The following is a 17,584-nucleotide window of genomic DNA, read 5'->3' as shown; positions in this document are numbered from 1 at the left end:
TGTAAGAGTCTTTTGGTGTTTTTAGTCTTGTTGTTTTATCTTTTATCCTAAAAAGTCTATTTAAGTCAGGTTTAGTTTTGTTTATCTTTATGTAACTCTTGCTTTTTCAGTCTTGTATCAAAAAAATTATATTGAAAATCAATGAAAAAGATTTTTGTTTAAATGAACCCAAAAGATATTTGTTTTGTAAAAAAACGGTCATGTACCTAAACTACATAATGATCTGATTCATGCGGCGACATGATATGTATTTTCATCAAATATTTTTTTTTGACTCTAAAGTAAGGGATCAAAATAAGGAGAAGAAAAAATACGGAAAAAAGAGAAGGAAATAACAGTGTCAATAAGCAACAAGCTGATAAGCCGGAATGAAACATGAAGCCTTCCAAAAGCATGTTAGAGATGGTAATATTTTAGGAGCATAGCATATCTATGTGTGATTCCTATATGTAAAATGCTTAACCCTAACATATTTGTTACCTCTTATTAGTAAGCTTAAGGTGGTTGGTTTGTGTTGAAACTGACAACACATCATTACTTCACAAGATATAAGGGAGCAGTGGTAATGGATAACAGTGATGAAATCGAGTTGGTTAGTGACAATCCGCAGGGTCAGTTAGTTGAGCAAGAGTCAGAGGAGATAAGAAAATTGAGACAGCAACTGTCAGATGTATATCAAGCTTGGGTTTCCGGTCGACCTCCACACCAGGGTCCTTCAGAGGGAACTTCCACCATACCCCAGGCTACTCAAACACCGCTCCATGCAACGAGAGATCACATTCTACCACCAAGGTATGTGCCAAACTACAGCCTCCATGCTGCCCCTAGTACCTCTAATTGTGACCTCCAGTCGCACCAGTCAGGAACACCCCTCTCGTCGTGTCTGGAACACCAGTATATACAATCCCGCCACCACCTCCTGTAACGAGGCCAAATAATGAGCCACCATCTCATGCTTATGATGGCCAATACTACCCTCCAAATATGGCTTTCGGGGTCTCGGCCCCATACAATCAGACTCCTCAGTACGAGTCACCAGTGGAAAATGAAAAGCTTGCCACGACGGTTGAGCCAGATGAGATGTCCAGGAAAATGAAAATTCTTGAACAGAATGTAAAGAATATACAGGGACTAGGTGGTCAAAAAAGTGTTTCATTCAGTGATCTATTCATGTTCCCTCACATCCATTTGCCACGAGGGTTCAAGACTCCAAAATTTGAGAAATATGATGGACATGGCGACCCTATCGCCCACTTGAAAAGGTACTGCAACCAACTGAGGGGTGCAGGAGGAAAAGAAGAGTTGCTGATGGCTTATTTTAGAGAAAGCCTTGTGGGGGTAGCTTCCGAATGGTTCATTGACCAAGATATCTCTCACTGGCATGTTTGGGATGACATGGCCCAGGCCTTCATCAAACAATTTCAGTACAACATTGATATTGCGCCGGATCGTAATTCCTTCTCCAATATGAAAAAAAAGCCAACCAAAAGTTTTAGGGAGTATGCCATCAAGTGGAGGGAGCAAGCGGCTAGAGTTAAGCCACCCACGGATACCACGAGTTGATCACTGTTTTTCTAGAGGCTCAAGAGCCTGATTACTTTCAGAACATGATGTCCATGATGGGTAGACCTTTTGCAGAAGCAATCAAAATAGGGGATATGGTCGAAAATGGCCTTAAGACTGGCAGAATTGTAAGTTATGCTGCTCTCAAAGCCACCACCCAAGCTATCCAAAATGGGTCGGGGGGTTTGGCAAATAGAAAGAAGAGAGATGAAGGGTCCATGATGACTTCGATATCTAGGAAAGTTCAAAGAGGGGCATCACACCCTTATGTGCAAGTTCAGTAGGGGCAATATAGCTACCCTCAACATTATTACCCCCCGCTAATTCCTCAATACTCTGTGGGCCCACCACAATATACAGTGTTCAATTCTCAATCATATGTTCGGCCTCCCAATCAGCAGGTACGGACACCAGCTCCAAGGGCCCCCCGACCTCAGCAGCAAAATTTTTGGGCACCCTACAATGCTCGTCCCAAGCAGGATTATGGTCGAGAGCAGAGGCCAGCAGAAAAATTCACTCCATTGGCCAAATCATACTCTAGTCTATTCCAGAAACTGAAGCAAATAGGCGTGATTAGACCTATCGCTCCCCATCATATGCATCCTGATTCACATGGATTTCAAGCGAATGCTAGATGTGAATATCATTCAGGTGCCCCGGGGCATAGCGCTGATGACTGTTGGACTCTGAAAAGAGCCGTAGAGAGGCTCATTTCTGAAAAATTGGTTATAGTAACGAATGGCGAGGACCCTCCTAATGTGACAAGTAACCTGTTACCAGCACACAATGATGTTCATTTTGTGGGAATGATTGGCTAAGATCAAGAATACAAGCCGATCGGTCGAGTAGAAATGACAGTGGGTGCAATTCAAGAAGGAATAGGTCTGGAAGTAAGTCCCAGCCAAGATGTGCCATTGATTGTGAAAGGCGCCCAGAGCTCAAATAAGGCAACTTTATTTGTTCCGAAAATCTTGAGGTTGGAAGTTCTCTACAGTGTTCCAAGCCCAAGGTTATATGTACTTGGAGGCCACCCTGTCACAAGGAAGAAGTAGGGAGGTACGAAAGGTATAATAGAGCCGATCATAATCAAACCTGCCCTGCAACCCCCTGTGACCAACACAGAAACCACTCCTTGGAACAACAACAAAACTGTGATGACCTACAAAGGCAAGGAAATCATAGAGAAAGTGGGGAAAACTGGAGGTTTGACTTGATCGGGGAGGTGTTACTCTCCAGAAGAGCTGAGGAAGGCCAAGAAAATCAGAGAAGGCCAATTGCCAATAAAGAAACCAGTCACTAAAGCAGAGGCGAAAGAGTTTTTGAAAAAGATGAAAGTTCAGGATTACTCAATCATTGACCAGCTAAGAAAGACTCCTGCCCAAATTTCTCTACTATCTCCTCATACATACCAAAGAGCATGCCCATGTAATAATTAAGGTCCAGAACGAGGCACATATCTCAGAGGAGACCACAGTGAATCAGTTAGAGAAGATGGCCAACAAATTTTTGAGGTGAACAGAATCTCCTTTACTGATGATGAACTTCCCGAGGAGGGAGCCGGGCACAATAGGGTTTTGAACTTGATGGTCAAATGTGAGGGGCATTATGTAAAGCGAGTCATGGTTGATTGAGGCTCAAGTGTAGATGTATGCCCTCTCTCTACCTTGCAAAGCATGAAGATCAATACAGATAGAATCTGACCCAGCAATGTTCGCATCCAGGCCTTTGATGGCTCAGCAAGAGATACCATTGGGGAGATCAACCTTACCATGATGATTGGGCCGGTTGACTTTGAGATTGTCTTCCAAGTAGTGGACATGGCCACTTCTTATAATTTTCTTCTTGGAAGGCCATGGATCCATACGGCCTGAGTTGTGTCGTCCACCTTGCATCAAATGCTCAAATTCGAACATGACAGACAAGAAATTATTGTCCACGGGGAAGACGAGTCTCCCATTTATAAAGACCCGTTAATCCCCTGTATTGAGGCCAAGGAAAGGTATGAGTCCATTGTCTATCAGGCTTTTGAAATGGTTGATGTGGACCATGTTAAGGAAGGAAAGCCCATTCTGCATCCTCGTCTTTCCGCCACATTTGTAATGATGGCTGCAGTTATGTTGAGACAAGGTTATGAGCCAGGAAAAGGCTTGGGCATCATTGCAAGGAATTTCGGAGTCTATTTCTCCATTTAGAAACCAGGATTCTTTTGTCTTAGGCTTCAGGCCAACACAAGCAGGCAAAAACAAAGTCAAACACCGCAAAAAGTATGGATGGGTCTTGCGACAACCTATCCCTTACATTTTCTACACTTTTATCAAGCCACGACTCCAAAAGGGTCAAAATTCCTCGGCGCATGCAAACATTAATGAAATTTGCCATGGCCTCAGCCAGATATTTTCTGAAGTGAATATGATCCAGGTTGGTGAAGGCACTAGTCATGCCGATATGCAACTAATTGACCCAAACACCATGCTTACCAACTGGGAAGCAACTCCTCTCCCCACAAGGAAGGAGTCTTGGTAGTTTGCTTTTGCAGCTTCTTTTTTGTATTTTGGGTTACTTTCAGGGTTGTAATCCAAACATCTCAGTATGATTGTTATGTTTTGATGTTAACTCTTCTATCCTTTCGAATTCAATGAAATGCAGTTCAGTTTCTTATTAAGTTTCGTATCTTTTCTTTTTCCTAATTCTTGTCATTTTATTTCCATTTCAGTTTTGTTAATGTGGGCTTTAATAACATGACATGCATGCGGAATTCACGCCCAGATCTTAAAAAGCTATCTAATATCGAAATAATGCATCAAGAGGTTGAATATGATGAAGATGAGGTTGTTGAGGAAATAAAAAGAGAGTTGGAACAATTTGAAAACAAGTCTAAGCCTAACCTCAATGAAACTGAGCCGATTAATATCGGAAGTCATGAAGAAGTCAGAGAAACGAAGATAAGCATTCACACTGAACAAAAAACCAGAGATGACTTGATTCAACTTTTATTTGAATATAGAGATGTGTTTGCTTGGTCTTACGACGATATGCCGGGTTTAAGTGTTGATATAGTGGTTCATAAGCTTCCTATGTATCCTGATTTTCCACCAGTCCAACAAAAGTAACGAAAATTTAAAACAGACGTGAGTGACAAAATCAAAGAGGAAATAATGAAGCAACTGAGCGCCAATGTGGTCAGAGCTGTCCGATACACCACCTGGGTGGCTAATGTTGTGCCTATGCCGAAGAAGGATGGAAAGACCAGAGTCTGTGTTGACTACAGGGACCTGGACAAAGCAAGTCCAAAGGATAATTTTCCTTTACCAAATATCCACATTCTTGTAGATAATTGTGCAAAGCATGAGATACAATCATTCGTGGATTGCTATGCTGGGTACCACCAAATTATAATGGATGAGGATGATGCAGAAAAGACCGTTTTCACCACTCCATGGGGTACTTATTGTTACAGGGTCATGCCATTCGGTTTATAGAATGCAGGGGCAACTTACATGAGGGCCATGACCACCATTTTTCACGACATGATACACAAAGAGATTGAAGTATATGTCGATGATATCATCATAAAATCAAAGACACAGGCTGATCATGTGTGTGATTTGAAAAAGTTCTTCAAACGGCTTCGAAGGTATGACCTTAAGCTTAATCCAGCCAAGTGTGCATTTGGGGTCCATCTGGGAAACTCCTCGGTTTTATAGTCATCCGGAGAGGCATAGAACTGGATCCATCTAAGATAAAGTCCATTCAAGATCTGCCACTCCCGAAGAACAAAAAGGAAGTCATGAGTTTTCTCGGGAGGTTGAACTACATCAGTAGGTTCATTGCTCAGCTCACAACCACGTGCGATCCCATCTTTAAGTTGTTGAAAAAGGATGCCGCTATCAAGTGGACGGACGATTGCCAAAAATCTTTGGACAGGATCAAAGATTATCTGTCAAAACCCCTTGTACTGGTCCCACCTATACATGGTAGGCCTTTGTTTTTATATCTATCGGTGATGGATAATTCCTTTGGATGCGTTCTGGGGCAACATGATGCAACAGGCAAAAAGGAACAGGCAATTTATTATTTGACCAAGAAGTTCACCAGTTATGAGGTTAAGTACACCCTTCTAGAAAGGACATGTTGTGCCTTGACTTGGGTCGCTCAGAAGCTGAGACATTATTTTTTGGCCTACACTACTTACCTCATATCTAGAATGGATCCTTTGAAGTACATATTCCAAAAGCCAATGCCCACTGGCAGGCTCGCAAAATGGCAAATCCTGCTCACAGAGTTCGACATCGTCTATGTCACTTGCACCGCGATGAAAGCACAGGCTTTGGCAGATCATTTGGCAGAGAAACCAGTTGATGATGAGTACATGCCACTTAACACATACTTCCCAGACGAAGAGGTCAACTCAATAGAGGAAGTGGTTCCAGACGATCACCCTATATGGAAAATGTATTTTGATGGGGCTATTAATATCAAAGGAGTTGGGATCGGGGCAATCCTCATCTCACCTATTGGACATCATTACCCTGCAACGGCCCGACTTTAGTTTTTTTGTACCAATAATATGGCAGAATACGAAGCTTGTATCATGGGTTTAAAAATGGCCATCGATTTGGATGTGCATGAACTATTGGTTTTGGGAGATTCTGACTTGCTTATTCGGCAAGCCCAAGACGAATGGGAGACTCGGGACATCAAGCTTATTCCGTACAAACAATGTGTGCAAGAGTTGAGCAAAAGATTCAAATCCATCGAGTTCAGGTACGTTCCCAAGTTTCACAATGAGCTAGCCGATGCCTTAGCTACTTTAGCCTCGAAGCTCCCTTATCCAGGCAACACTCATATTGATCCACTAGAAATCCAAATTCAGAATCAACACGGTTACTGCAATACAATTGAGACAGAACCAGATAGTGAACCATGGTATCATGACATAAAACGATTCCTAAAAACAAAAGAATATCCAGAGCATGCTAAAGGAGATAAAAAAGAACTATAAGGTGGCTCGCCAGTGGTTTCTTCCTGAATGGGGAAATTCTGTACAAGAGGACCCTAGATTTAAACTTGTTGAGATGCATAGATGCTACAGAAGCAGAGCGGATCATGAGTTAAGTGCATTCGGGGGTATGCGGACCTCACATGAATGGATATGTTTTGGCGAAGAAGATTTTGCAGGCAGGGTATTATTGGCTTACTATGGAGCGAGATTGCTTCAGATTTGTTCGCAAGTGTCACCAATGCCAGATTCATGGTGACCTGATTCACTTGCCTCCTTCGGAGTTGCATCCCATGTCCTCTCCTTGGCCTTTCGTTGCTTGGGGAATGGATGTCATTGGACCGATCGAGCCAAAGGCTTCAAATGGGCATAGATTCATTTTGGATGCAATTGATTACTTCACCAAGTGGGTGGAGGCCGTCACTTTCAAAGCAGTCACCAAGAAAGAAGTGGTAGACTTTGTTCATTCTAACATCATCTGTCGCTTTGGTATACCAAAGACCATTATCACTGACAATGCAGCCAATCTAAATAGTCATTTGATGAAGGACGTATGCGAACAATTTAAAATCATGCATCGCCATTCTATCCCTTACCGGCGAAAAGCTAATGGAGCCGTTGAAGCGGTAAACAAGAACATCAAGAAGATTCTCAGGAAGATGATCCAGGGTTCCAGGCAATGGCATGAAAAGTTGTCTTTTGCTCTTTTGGGATACTGCTCGACTGTTCGCACGTCTGTTGGTGCAACTCTGTATCTGCTTGTATATGGAACTGAAGTTGTAATACCCGCTAAAGTTGAAATTCCCTCTCTTCGCATTATTGTGGAATCAGAGATTGAAGACACTGAGTGGGTCATGACCCGATTAGAACAACTAATATTGATCGATGAAAAACGACTAGCAACAGTGTGTTTCGGCTAATTATACTAGCAAAGAATGGCACGCGCTTACAATAAGAAAGTGCGCCCAAGGCAGTTTGAGGTAGGCCAGCTGGTTTTGAAATGCATCCTTCCGCACTAGGTAGAAGCTAAAGGAAAGTTTACCCCGAACTGGAAAGGACCCTACATCATCAAGAAAGTGTTACCAAAAGGGGCCTTGCACTTGGTATATGAAGAGGGACGGGTACCAGACATGGCTATTAACGCAGATGCAGTCAAAAGATATTATGTCTAATATATACCCACTGTAGAATTTTCACGCATTGATTTTCTCAGATTGAAGTGACGAAGGCAATCATTTGCTCGCTATTCCAAATAGGTGTAACCCCTTCTGTTAATCCTTTTAAGCCGTATTTGTCTTCCTTGTTTCTCACTTTTTAGAACTTGTGTACTTGTAAATAAAAAAAACAAACAACAAATCTCTGAGTTATTGAACTACGTCCGACCTGATTCCGAAAGGATACGTAGGCAGCCTTACCCTGGGTTCGGTCCCATTAAAAAAAAATCCATATTCCTAATACTCCAAAACTGGGGCAGAAATTTGTTTTATTTCACGGTTTTTCTGTAAAAATGGTTCCAAAATTTTTAATTCAGTTCAAGGTTCATTTTGCCTTTTTACCTTTCAAGAACTTCTGATTGATTTTTTTTGAGAATGTTTGAAGTCTCCATGCCAAAGGCATTGGGTAACCTCCCTTATGCAGTATCTTAGTCAAAAAGAAAAAAGAAAAAAAAGAAATGAGAGAGTCTTATCAGTAAAAACTCGTACGGGCACTATAAGGCGACAGTGAGCAAAGAAATGAGAGAGTATTATTGGTGAAAACCTAGATGGGCACCATAAGGGGACGGTTAGTAGAGAAATGATAGAGGTTAGTTAGCGAAAACCTGCAAAAGGAGCTACTAGCCAAATGAGGGCCTTTGATTCTCCGGCATGAGCACAACCAAGACAAATTCAAGCTGAACGTTTGCGGCGGATTTTGAGAATTAGACAGCTTAGACGGATCAGGCGTCCAGTCCAAAATACATGTCATGATTCATTGAAGTCGGCACATACCTCCAGATAAGTCTCCCTATTCCTTTCCCCGAAAGGGACACCTTTTGTTTAAGCACAATTCTTTTTTTTCTTTACTTTTAATTATTATTCTGTTTTTACCCATAGTTTTTCTTTGAGTCCCTTTCGATCTAATCCTGCATCAAAAGTGAAGCAAAGAAATGACTGCAAAACTAGCTACAATATTCACGTAATATCGAGCACAATTTAGGGCATATATGGCATTGACGAAGGCATGAATCCATCTGTGATCTCATTCATTAAGGTGAACAAAGTGTTTCAAAGAAACTGAAAAGTCGCATGAACAGGACCTGCTTCATGAGAAAAGTTGATAAGCACTACGGACACAAACTGATACTGGGTGCAAGACAACTGAGTTTGATTTTAAAGAAGAATTGTGTTGCCTTAGAGACAAAGGTAGCGGTACCATGGACATCTGGATATGAAAAACCTGGGGGCAACATTGGAAAGCCAAGGTCTCCAGAAAATGATACAGAGCAGCCGAGCATCTTGGTATCGTGCTGACAAATCAGTTCTTCGACAGCAGTGGCCATGAATCATACTACTTAGGGCATCAAGGCCACAAACCAACCACTTTGAAAACTCACAAATTTTCTTTGTTTGAAACAGGAACAAAGCACTGCAGAATGGCGATTCTAAAAGAACGAATGTCACCAAACGTAGGCTCCTTAAAATCTCCATTTTCTTTTATTTTCAGCATGCATCACTATTGTTCACACCTCCCATTTACGTAGCTTAACTCAGGTAGAATCCCTTCGCCTAGGGGGATCCAGCTCATAGTTCCGAGTAGAAGTACTCTTCGCTCAGGTTGTTTTACGTAGCTTAACTCAGGTAGAACCGTTTTGCCTAGGGAGATCCAGCTCATAGTTCCGAGTAGAAGTACTCTTCGCTAAGGTTGTTTTACGCAGCTTAACTTAGGTAGAATTGTTTTGCCTAGGGGGATCCAGCTCATAGTTCCGAGTAGAAGTGCTCTTCACTCAGGATATTTTACATAGCTTAACTCAGGTAGAATCGTTTCACCTAGGGGGATCCAGCTCATAGTTCTGAGTAGAAGTACTCTTCGCTCAGGGTGTTTTATGCAGCTTAACTCAGGTAGAACCATTTCGCCTAGGGGGATCCAGCTCATAGTTCGGAGTAGAAGTACTCTTCGCTCAGGTTGTTTTACGTAGCTTAACTCAGGTAGAATCGTTTCGCCTAGGGGGATCCAGCTCATAGTTCCGAGTAGAAGTACTCTTCGCTCAGGATATTTTACGTAGCTTAACACAGGTAGAACCGTTTCGCCTAGGGGGATCCAGCTCATAGTTCCGAGTAGAAGTACTCTTCGCTCAGGGTGTTTTATACAGCTTAACTCAGGTAGAACCATTTCGCCTAGAGGGATCCAGCTCATAGTTCCGAGTAGAAGTACTCTTCGCTAAGGGTGTTTTACGTAGTTTAACTCAGGTAGAATCGTTTCGCCTAGGAGGATCCAACTCATAGTTCCGAGTAGAAGTACTCTTTGCTCAGGTTGTTTAATATAGCTTAACTCAGGTAGAACTGTTTCGCCTAGGGGGATCCAACTCATAGTTCCGGGTAGAAATACTCTTCGCTCAGGGTGTTTTAGGTAGCTTAACTCAGTTAGAATCCTTTCGCCCAGGGGGATCCAGCTTATATTTTCGGGTAGAAGTACTCTTCACTCAAGGTGTTTTACGTAGCTTAACTCATGTAGAATCGTTTTGCCTAGGAGGATCCAGCTCATAGTTCCGAGTAGAAGTAATCTTCGCTCAGGTTGTTTAACATAGCTTAACTCAGGTAGAACTGTTTCGCCTAGGGGGATCCAACTCATAGTTCCGGGTAGAAGTACTCTTCGCTCAGGATATTTTAGGTAGCTTAACTCAGGTAGAATCCTTTCTCCTAGGGGGATCCAGCTTATATTTCCAGGTAGAAGTACTTTTCGCTCAGGGTGTTTTACGCAGTTTAACTCAGGTAGAATCCTTTCACCTACGGGAATCCAGCTCATATTTCCGAGTAGAAGTACTCTTCACTCGGGTTGTTTTATGCAGATTAACTCAGGTAGAACTGTTTCTCCTAGAGGGATCCAGCTCATAGGTCCGAGTAGAAGTGATCTTCGCTCAGGTTGTTTAATATAGCTTAAATCAAGTAGAACTATTTCACCTAAGGGGATCCAGCTCATAGTTCCGGGTGGAAGTACTCTTCGCTCAGGTTATTTTACGTAGTTTAACTCAGGTAGAACCTTCTCACCTAGGGGGATTCAACACTTTATCAATAATACAAGGATACCGACCCATAATTACATTCCTTCCTAGTGGTACAAGGCGCCTACCCCTAGTTACGTTTCCTTTTAGTAATATAGGATATTGTGTTATAATTCAACTGTCTTTGGTAACACAGGGTGCTACCCTCACATAGCTAGTTTATATTACTGTCTTTTCTTTATTTCAGTAAATTAAATAGTTTATAGCTTTCTCTAATAACTCACAAAATTTTCCTAGTGCCAGACTGGGGCAGAAAAATTGTGTTCATTTTGTTCGTCTTTGATGGCTTTGCAGGCTTTATCGTATAGCACAAGTGACGATTAAAGCTTGCAGTTTCAGTTTCTCATCAGAAGAAAGAAGTCTTTCGATCACAAGATAGTCAGAGTTAGCTTTGATAATGTGTCATCAACCCAGCTCCTTAAGATTCATCTTCTCAAATTCTGATCCAGAAAGCAAGCAATCGAGATTGAGTCATAATCTTTTCTTCAAAGAGAATCAATATCGAATCTAAGGTCAACACAAACGAGTAGGTCAAGAATCAAGATTTGGCTCCAGAAGACACATAGATAGGAACTTTGTACTTTTAGTTTGCAGACATAGATAGTTCTTTCTCTTTTCCTTTTGATGTAAGCAGCAAGCAACAGCAGCAGCAACAGCAGCAACAGTCTTAACTCTAGTGTCTGGTAGTCCCAGCTACCAAATTTTCCTAGAACTACACAGACCTGATTCCTTTATAGCCAAGGATATGTAGGCAACCTCAGAAGCAAGGTTCGGTCACTTTTTTTTCTTTCAAAAAAAATGCTTTCATTGGAGTGATATGTGAGCAAAAATTAGCCATGGCGTTCACTTTTCTTTGCACGAAAACTCTTCATGTTCTCGAGTAAAGAGGGGCAGCTGTGAATACCTAATTTTTGCATGCTTTTAATTCTCCTAGAAATACTAGTATTTGGATGATTTTTAGTTATTTGTGCATTTTTTATATTGCATTTCCTTTATTAAAAATACCAAAAATATTTTTACCTTTTATTTGTATATTTTAGTTTGCATCTTTAAATTATATATTCCAAAAAAGATTTTTTCTTTCTACTTATATATTTTCTTTAGGACTAAATAAAATAATTAGGGTTTAGGGGATTGGGCTAGTATATTTCAATTGAAATTGAGCCAAAATTGGCCCAAAATTAGAAGCCCAAAGAGCCCAGATCCGGTCCAAATGGGGGCTGCCATAGGAAGGCTGAAACGACGTAGTAAACTACGTCGTTTTAGTTAAGTGGCAAAGATTAATCTCATACATCCATGGTATTTGATCCAATGGCCCTCATTTGATCTCCCAAGAGGTATATAAGCCCTCTAAAATCAGAAAATTGGCCATTTCTCCATAACCCAAACCCTAGAAGCCCTTCTCCTCTCTTTTTCTCCTCCTATCGCCGATGCCCGTCCCCCACGGCAGTGCCGCCACGAGCAATGGTCCAAATGCCCTCAAAACTTCACCATATGCTCATCTTTCTCTCCTCTTTCCATCCCAAAACCTCACGAATCTCCACGAATAGGCAAAAACCTGAAACCCTAACCCCTTATATTTTCCCAAATTCGTGAGTTTTCAGGCCACTTCACCCCGTACCACTTACATGGATGTTTATAACTCGACTCGATGTACCATTTGGCATTGGTATAGGAGCTGAATTTTGACAGTCATTTTCCGGCAAACTTTTTTCCGGCGATCACTACTCCACTGCTGCGACGCGCCAAAACCACCACTGCCCCTCCGTCTTAGCCTATATTTTGATCCAAAGGCACTTGTTTCTTCTTGGCAAGATGCTGCAATTCCTTTGTTTAGCGTCTTCCAAAAAGAACCATGTGCCTTGGGGTCGGACATCCACCACCGGGCATCCTCTAGTGGCTCGAATCAGTTTCAAGCGCGCTTGTAGTGTATAACTTTCATTCCCTCACTAAGTTTTAATTTTTAATAGTGATAGGTTTATTTTGCAACTTTGATTTCTCTTTTGGTCAATTATTGTTAATTAGAGTGTCGAATTAGTGTGTATGTTGATTAGTTATCTCTGTTTATCAGATTGTTATCAACCAACAAGATTGGTTGAATCGTTCGTTTAATTAGTTGTTTGTTTAGTTGTTGTTAATCATTCTTTGTTAGTTTACCGATGCTCGTTTAACTTCTGTTTTGCGCTTCAATTTGTTATCTCACTCGCTTCATATTAGTTTGTATGAATCGAATTGATTTCAATCTATTTAGTTTGAATACTTAGTTCGGTTATCTTTTAAGTCTTGTTTCTACTGTTTCAATTCATAGTTTGGTTAGTTTGAAGGTGTAAGTTTTGAACTCAGCTATTTGTTGATAAAATCATAGGGTACTTGAGTGTAGGGCCCATGTTTGGTTGCTTTTACTGTTTTAATAGCTATTTTGAGCACACTATTCCAAACACTATACACAGTTGGAAAAGAAATTGTCTTTTAGACAGATTTTTCACCAAAAATCTGTCCATTGAACTGTTGGGACAGATTTTGGTAGAAAATCTATCCTTTGGATAGGTTTGCAATAATAATTGATGGCCACCCTCTCCTATAAAAGGGAGGTCTTTCTTTCAATTAAAGAGTTTTTTTTGAACACCCTAACACCAAAAAGGATCTTTTACTCTAAAAGAGGACACATCTTACACACTTAGAAAAGAATACAACTTTGAGTGTAAATGAGAGCAGTTGGAGCCTTAAAAGAGATCTGGCAGCCCTTTCTTACTAAGAAAATCCCTTCAAAAAGTTTCCAAGTTCGTTCTTAATTCTAAAGTAGTTCTTCTGGGTTTGGAGTTCATTTTTCTCTAGTTTTCTTGATTGGTTGTGTTGCTGTTTTTGGCTGGAAAGTATTTAGTTCAACAGTTGTGGACGCTTGAGTTCATCACTAAGTCACCAGTTTTGCTACTTAGGTAACTTTTTATCATGTAGTTAAGCTTCAGTCTAAATGAGTGGCAATGACACTTTTATTTAAAGAAGTATTACTTGTGTTGACTGTTATTAGTATGCTCTTGTCCTGCTTCAGTAAGTTTCATCTAACTTGTTTAGAGATGAATGTCGAATGCTAAAAATTATACATTCACGTTATGCTTAGATAGTATAGCTTATTTTTTATCGTGTCTGCAAATAAGTTTAGTTAGTAGAATGAGTTATGTGTATCCTCTAAATAAGCATGAGAAAAGGTTATACGATTGAAAAGCAGTCGAGTTTTATCTTTTGTTTAACAGATAAATGCTAAAATTTACTTTTAATGAAGAGTTTTATGCCTGGTTTATTGTTTACGCTGGCCTCCTTCAAATACTAGATCTTATCAACCCGTGAAGTTAAGTTTGATCTCTACTTGTGTAATTGTGTACTGCCTAATGGTGGCCCTTCATGCAACATAGGATTCTTAAGTTCGACTTTATGAAAGATAAAATTAGCACAGTAACTAAAAATGAGTGTAAAGTCGTGATTCATTTTTTTTTGGAAAAGTAAAGTTTATTGATTAATTGAGTTGGAATCATTTGAGCCGATGAAAAGTGGAGTTATGTTTTATATATTGTGTTTTAGCTATTCCAGTTCATCTTTATTAAACTTTATTTGTTTTTCTCTTTTTTTTTCTATAGAATTTCTAAGAGTATTGGATATTCTTTCTAGAGTATTCATTAGCCTTATTTGATAAGGCAACAGGGAAATTGAGCATTTAAAAGGTCCGGAAATTTGGACATTAGAATGAAAGTAGGCCAGTGATTTTCGCTAATGTAGGATGATTTTCTTTAATAACAAATAAATAAAAAAAGGAAAAGAAGGTTGGGCCAAAAATTTAAAAAAAAATTATGCTAGTCCCACTCTATTATAAATCAAGGAAACATGCCCAAAGCTTTTAAAGTTCATTTGTCCATGTCTTCCCAAAAGTTGCTGACCCATTTGTATTTAAATCAACGGTTGTCCACTCTTTAAAATAAAAAGTTGGCCCATTTTTTTTTTGTTGTAGTTAATTAGTCTCAATAAATCAGTTTCTTTTATTAAAATAATTTTACAACTCATTTTTTAGTAATTAATTCAAACGGCAGGCAATTAGTAGGCACGCTTTAACTTCACGGAATCGCTTGTGTAGCGTGATATTTAACATTCAGTAAATTGATTTAATAATCTCATACCATACCTATTAGTATTAGTTAATCCTTTGCTAAAAATCACGGATTCGCTTGCGTAGTGCGGTAGTGATATTTAATAAATTTTCAAAAACTAATTTTTCCTCAAAGCACAATTGTAGTAATTTTTCAAAAGTAAATAACGTGCTAATAATCGTTTGTCATGACCGCGGATTCGCTTGTGTAGCGCTTTTATGACTAAATAATAAATTTCTTCGATCACGTATTCGCTTGCGTAGTGTGGTTATGTATCTTATTATTCAAAGTATTCTTTAATTTTTCTAATAATCAAGAGATAAAAGCGGATAGGTAAAACATGAAAATAGTATAAATCTCAGTTTGTCCAAAATTAGTTCAAGCCAAGTTTTAAGTCAATAAAGCGACTGTGCTAGAACCACGGGACTCGGGGAATGCCCTATACCTTATCCCCAGTCAACAGAATTCTTTACCCGAACATTATTTTCGCAGACGGATAAAAATAGAGTCAAACCTTCCTTTGACTAGGGATTTAAATAAAAGGTGACTTGGAACACCGAAAACCAATTTCAAGTGGCGACTTTGAACAATAAAATAATCCCTATTTCAAAATTATCACTTTAATTGGAAAAACCCTTTAACCCACAATTCTTAACACATATCTTATTCTCTCAGGGGTAGAAAAGGGGTGTGGCAATAAATATTTAAGATCATGACTGCAAGTACCGAAAGGGTTGGAAGTCTTATAAGCTAAACGAATTGAAGGAAATAAGTTTCGTCGAAAGCTGACAAGTTGGGAATGTTATAACATGAACTTTAAGGGTGATACTATGGTGCTCAAAATGATAAAGAGGTTATATTATGAGTTATTTTAGTCTTATGATAGTAGTGTGTTATGTTTTGAAGTCAAGTGAGTTATGGAACAAAAGTTGGCAAAAATTATCACAAGTTACATTCATAAATATGTTGAAACTTAGGTCAAATATAGCTGAGCATTTCTCCCAATGTACTTGGATATAAGGGATGATTTACCTACCAAATTGAGTATCTACGAGTCTAGTTTCTAGCGCATTTAACCGTTCATCGATATGATAATGGAGTAGAGAGATATTCATGTTTTCGCGAGACAGCGCAAGTAGCTCCCAAAAGATGGAGAGAGGCTGGAGAGATAGATAACTGAGTTGGGGCCTAGGAGCCGTGTTGTAAGTGAGATATGTGGATCTGGTTGCACACCCCAACAGGCCTTATAGCTATATGTGGATCAGGTTGCACGCCGCAACGGGCCTTATATATATATGTGGATCGGGTTGCACGCCGTAACATGCCTTATGGATATATGTGGATTGGGTTGCACACCGCAACAAGCCTTATGGCTATATGTGAATAGGGATGCACGCCGCAGGAGGCCTTATAAGCTTTATTACTATTGATGCGATCAGGCTGCGCGTCGCAACAAGCATTGTAAAGTGCTGAGTGACTGAGTGTGCTGAGGGATTGAGCATGATGAGTAAGAGTGTGAGACAGTGAGAGTGTGAGTACATGAATTTATCACTGTGATGCATTGCATTGACATGTAATTCGATATACATGCATAGAGATACATTTCCTCGTGCTAGACGACATATGATAGTTGATGACTTGACATGCATATTGACATGTAAGCATAGAGGTGTACTTTCCTCATGTTATTTGATAACGAAATATCTTATCTGTTGTTGAGTGTTTTTGGGAAAAATCACAATTGTTTTGATATACTCATATTTTGGTGATATCTATGAAAGATTTGGGCTTTATTGTTATACTTGAAAGGAATACGTAATTTTTTTTTGTCATTGTAAATGAGCTGAGAATCATATCCTTAAGTTGTTTCTTGAACTACTTTTATTACATTGTAATGAGTTGGTGTTGGATATTGGTATTGGACCCTAACCGTTGCCCAAGCTTGTCACTATTTTCAACCTAAAGTTAGTTTTGTTACTTATTGAGTACATGTGGTCGATTGTACTCATACTATACTTCTGCACCTTACGTGCAAATTTTGGATACTGATGTTGCTGTATATAGCGGGAGCTGGCATTGAAGATGTACCTGTGTTTCGGTCATAGCAGCCTTTTGTTCTTGGTAGCTTTAGAATTATTAATCTGTTCATGTATATTTCAAATAGATGTTGTATTTATTTCATACCAACTTTGTAAACTCTAAATCTTAGAAGCTCATGATTTGTGCTACCATTCCTTGGAAATTCTTTGTATAAAAGTTCAGTTGTATTATCATTTAATGAATCCCATTTAAATTGGTCTGTTGTTAATTGGCTTAGCTAGCGGGTTGGGTTAGGTACCATCATGACTAGTTGAATTTTGGATTATGATAAATATAGTGCAAAGTCTTCTATTTCATCAATATCCATCTATAAATAGTTCCCATCCAATCAATAATGAAATATGTTATACTGTGCAGGGTCTTAGATCCGATGCACCTCCAATTGTAAATAAGTTGCATTCAAACATTAATAAAGTTTGTTCTAATGCCAACTCTTCCTCGCCTTTGTTATCTCTGAAAAACTGTGTTGATTACTTGTGGCATAACAAATTAGGGCTTGTGACTTTTATAAAATTGAGGGGGATCTCT

The 17,584-nt window shown here is 39.7% G+C and overlaps 2 protein-coding genes across 2 annotated transcripts; both read left to right on the top strand.

The window, feature by feature from the left end:
• The first annotated feature begins 565 nt into the window (after nucleotides 1-565).
• LOC138885781 (uncharacterized) lies at nucleotides 566-1,563 on the top strand. Its single transcript, XM_070166760.1, has 2 exons — nucleotides 566-792; nucleotides 864-1,563. The coding sequence occupies exons 1-2, from the start codon at nucleotides 566-568 to the stop codon at nucleotides 1,561-1,563; spliced, it is 927 nt and encodes a 308-aa protein (XP_070022861.1).
• A 4,603-nt stretch (nucleotides 1,564-6,166) lies between these two features.
• On the top strand, nucleotides 6,167-6,565 carry LOC138885780 (uncharacterized). The gene has a single exon (XM_070166759.1). The coding sequence runs from the start codon at nucleotides 6,167-6,169 to the stop codon at nucleotides 6,563-6,565; it is 399 nt and encodes a 132-aa protein (XP_070022860.1).
• Nucleotides 6,566-17,584: the final 11,019 nt, after the last annotated feature.

Source organism: Nicotiana sylvestris, chromosome 2 (assembly GCF_000393655.2).
Source record: "Nicotiana sylvestris chromosome 2, ASM39365v2, whole genome shotgun sequence".
Classification (NCBI taxonomy): domain Eukaryota; kingdom Viridiplantae; phylum Streptophyta; class Magnoliopsida; order Solanales; family Solanaceae; genus Nicotiana; species Nicotiana sylvestris.
This window is presented reverse-complemented; position numbering and strand designations above follow the sequence as displayed.